This window comes from Atta cephalotes (assembly GCF_000143395.1).
Source record: "Atta cephalotes unplaced genomic scaffold scaffold00083, whole genome shotgun sequence".
Lineage (NCBI taxonomy): Eukaryota > Metazoa > Arthropoda > Insecta > Hymenoptera > Formicidae > Atta > Atta cephalotes.
The window spans coordinates 353,162-357,569 of NW_012130147.1; the positions used below are offsets into that span (position 1 = coordinate 353,162).

The following is a 4,408-nucleotide window of genomic DNA, read 5'->3' on the forward strand; positions in this document are numbered from 1 at the left end:
TATTATATTCAACAGTTTATTTGCGCGACACACACACACACACACACACACACACACACATATATTGCGCAGAACGCGATATTCATCATTTAAAAAATTCAGCTAAATAAACTGTTGAATATAATAATAATTTTTAAATAAATAAATTATATATTTTTTTTGCATCATAGGAAATTATATTTTTCTAAATAAATATAGCAATTATAACAAAAAGAAAGAAGATGAAATTTACATATTAATTGTAAATATGTAATGTATGTTTTAAAATTTCTGAATCTCAATACTAACCAGAGGATCTCCTTCGGTATCACTATGAGTACTTCCAAGGCTCTTCACGCTGGAGGCGCCTACACCGGAAGTGTGCCCGCTAGAGACGACATCGTATCCCACGTCTTCAGGTCTCAGACGTAGAAGAGCATCGCTGCCGCCGTGCACGGCATGCGTCGAAAGCCATGGATAGCTCGATGTGATGAATTGCGCCGGATCTTCCCATGTCGATTCGCCATTTCCGTTCCCGCTTACGCGCCTTCCGTATAGCGTCAATCCTTCCCTGACTGCTTCCACTAAATAAGGTATTACCGAATAGTTCCACAGATCGGTAAACCACACTTGAGATCCAGCCACTTCCATTGGACATGATAAAAACAGCCGCGGTCCTGATTAATTATTAATATTATTAATATTAAATTATTAATATTATTATTATTTATTTATAATTATATATTTATAATTATATATAAAAAAATGACAGGAAAATTAATAGCGAAACAATATAATTTTATCACAGGTTCATAAGTATCCTTTAAATTTTGCAATTGAAAATCATTGATTCTATTATTTTGCATTGATACAAGTAGAAAAAATAGCAAAATTGGTGAGAATTTTGGTTAGTGGTTCTTATTTAAAATTAGATTTATGGACTCGCAGAAATTCTTCTGCAGAATTCTTCTGAAATGTGAAAACATATTTTAAATATTTCTAGTTACCGATGGTGACGTCAGAGCTGCTATGGGTTTCTAGGAACTTGTTAAGATGCAGCCATACACGCGGCAGCCACTCGACTACTGCCGCCATCTCCGCGTTCCTTGTCCCAGCGCATTCGCGTAATTCGTGCTCCAGTAATTTCCTTCTCAAATAACGTCCTAGAAATCCCTTGACCGGCTCCATATGATTTGCACATAATACCCACCTGTTTAATTACATAATTAAAATCTAATTCATTAAGATCGAGAGATCGATCTTTCATCTCCTTCTATCGTTAATAATTAAAAAGACTAAATATATATTACATATATAATCTTACTTTGTAAGATATAATATATAACAAGTTATATTGTAATATATTTAAAATTTTAATTCTAAAATTAATTTTTAATATTTATTTTTTATTGACAATTTTTCTTCAAGATTTTTTAATTACATTAAAAAATTTCTAAAATAATTTTACATTATATGTAAGTACATTGCATTAAAATTATAGATTAAATGTGTTCACAAAAAAATGAAAGTACCTGAAATTATGATGCAACTGCAAGTTGGTGGTACTGCAAGTGGTCTGACTCATGGTACCGATGATAGCAGGACATGATGAATGTCTAGTTCCTAAGAGTCCGCTGAAGAGTTCGCCCAGAGATGCTGCGTGTTGAAGATTTTCCAAAATAATCACTCTAGGTAATTCATCAGCGGCGTTCGAATCGCATCTTTCAGCGATGTGCGCGAGATACTGGCGCAATTCCTTGCTGGACTTATGATCGACATTGAAAGTCGCAACAGCAGCAGCATCCTTCGTGTCATTGTCAGTATCTACTAGAGCATGCGCCAATTTTCCAGCTAAGTAACTCTTCCCTGTACCACTTGGACCGCACAAAATCACTCTACGATGTTCCGTCAAAAGAGAGATCAGTCGCTGAACGATAGAACGCGGTATCAAGGTATCCACCGCCAGCCAGGAATAGCCTGACAGCACTAGATAAATAGTTTTCACGTGGCCGACTAGATAGCCGCAGGGTAATAACTCAGGATGCTGAGAATCGGTAGTGCATCTGTAAAGTAGAGAGCAAAATTTTAATTATTTTAGATGGCAATAAAAAATAGACAAATCTTAATAAGAAGCGCACCTATAGAATTTAAAATGTATTGCATATATAAAGTTGTATAAATAAGTAGAGATACCTTTGAATTTATATTATTTTAGTATTTTTTAATTAAACACGCACCTGGAAGCTTCGCCGAGATGATACGCGGCGACACATTCGACGCCAAGACCTAGATTCGTCACAGGATCCACTCGAGAAACGTACTCCTTGAAACAACGTCTCACCATAGAATCCAGCGCGTCCCAGCTGGTTTTATTGCTGATGCACACATTGGCAATTACGCAATGTGGTGGTTCGCCTATGGTGCCGTCGGCGCAGCTTCCGGTAATCAAATTATAGTTAAAATTTCGCTCACTGCCGAGATAAACGGCCACATTGATTCTCTTGCCATCAGTGTCTTGCTCAAGAACTGGTTCTGCAGTTGTTGCGCTCGATGACACGACGGAGTGTTCCACCGGGACGTTAAGATCTTCCAGTTGATCGGCCGTGGAACTGACGTCGCCGTTCGACAATGCTGCGACACTCGATGCCACCTCAGTCATGCTGAAACGTCGATCTGGGTCACTGGGTAGAGAGGACTGCGAGGAAGTGAGCGACTTTGAAGTCACTAGTCGTTGGAGTCGCTCATTGTTCTGCTTCAAGTTTAACATCTCGTACTGTAAAGGAAAATGATAAATTCATATAAATAAATCATTTTTTCAGAGATGTAAAAATGTATGAATTTCTTTTTTAAATAAAAACTCACCCTCATCTTGATGACCGTGTCCTTTAAAGACTCCAGCTGATGAGCCGAAGATAATGCTTCCAATCTGATATCTGTAAGCACTAAATCTTTCTCCCTCAATTGTTTCTTCAATTCATCCACATCTTCATCCTCTTTCTTGTACAATGCCGAGCTGCTCTTGCTTCCAGACAAAGGATTCTCATGATCGGGAGATTTCTGACCGTTGCTTCTCACGGTTTGTGCTCTCGAAGACTCATGTTTGGATGCGGTTGGCAGTCTAGGACTGTTGGGAGCGCTCAGATCACCGCCAGGGCTCTCCTTGCAGTCCTCCGCGTCAGAAACCGAACCATGCCGGTTTTTGCGCGACCTCGAGAAAGCCTTGGAGAAGGAGCTGCGTAGCCAGCCCTTCTTTTTGTGATGATTGCTGCTGGCCGAGCAGGCGCTGCTTAACGAATTCAGAGACGTCACGCTATCGGCGGATAGTTGTCTTGCCATTGATGCACCCTGATGATTATTGCTACTACTACTATTGCCGGTGCAGCCGGTGGTACCGGATTCAGAGTCACCTAAAGTATGACGTCGACCACTGTTCGCAGTTGGACCGTTGTTCAATCCAGCTTCGGCACTCTGCTTGCGCAGTCTCTCGATCGTTTCTCGCAGTTCCTGAAGCTCAGAATCCTGAAGAATCGCCGATAAAAAAAATTTTTTGTAACAAAAACATATTGTACATCTGCATCGAGTATCGAACGTGTGAATGATAAATAATTAATATTTATAGTGTTTTTACCTTTTTTCGGCTGTAGCTGTGAGTTGCTGCAATCTCTGAGTCATATTGGACAATGATTGCTCAAAAGCTGAGACCACATGTGCCTGAAACAAGCAAACACGCAATTTTCAATATATACAATTCAATTTATACAGTTGTCAAATATTTTAAAATTCAAAATTTTCATAAAATAATTATATTTCATTATTCAATTCAAATAATACTGTTATATAAATGTTTAGGATTAAATGCTAGTATATATATATATATATATATATATATATAAAATTGTATACAATTTTATTACACAATTTTATATTATATACAACACGTATATATTCATTTTATTTTGTTTTAATAATTACGTTGTGCCACATTGTACTATTATTTCATTACTTAATACGCAAACAGAGTTATATTTATTAAAATATAAAAATGCATGAAATTGTACATAAAAATATGATACTCTATCAAAGCAATTTCTATGTTATGTTGTATTGTCTCAAACAATAACTGTATATTTTAAGCAGCGTCTAGCAAGGTAATTTCGATGAACGTGTGCGGGGCGGAGATTAATAGTCGTTATAATCTCTTTTACAAGAGGTACCTATCACGCTGTCGGGTCGGAATATCGGACTCGTGTTTCTCGTCACGTAATTATTCTCTCAGGATCAAGACATGTTTTCAACGCTACGCTACGAGGCAAAGAAGATAATCAGCCGTGGCGTAGGAAGAAAGTGCTCGCGTCGACGAAACGCTTGATAATCTAAACTGGAGCATGTAAATTCTCTGTCGATTTCTTTTTTGCTCTCTCTCTCTCTC

The 4,408-nt window shown here is 37.8% G+C and overlaps 1 protein-coding gene across 1 annotated transcript in view; it reads right to left on the bottom strand.

Annotated features, from left to right (window-relative positions):
- Nucleotides 1–261: 261 nt before the first annotated feature.
- LOC105624626 overlaps nt 262–4,408 on the bottom strand; it is a 13,332-nt gene continuing 9,185 nt past the window's right edge. Inside the window, exons 2-7 of the mRNA XM_012205983.1 lie at nt 3,609–3,690; nt 2,842–3,500; nt 2,217–2,752; nt 1,512–2,042; nt 987–1,189; nt 262–656 (exon numbers count right to left, since the gene is read on the bottom strand). Coding sequence (XP_012061373.1) covers nt 262–656; nt 987–1,189; nt 1,512–2,042; nt 2,217–2,752; nt 2,842–3,500; nt 3,609–3,690 — 2,406 coding nt within the window. The remainder of the gene's footprint in view (nt 657–986; nt 1,190–1,511; nt 2,043–2,216; nt 2,753–2,841; nt 3,501–3,608; nt 3,691–4,408) is intronic.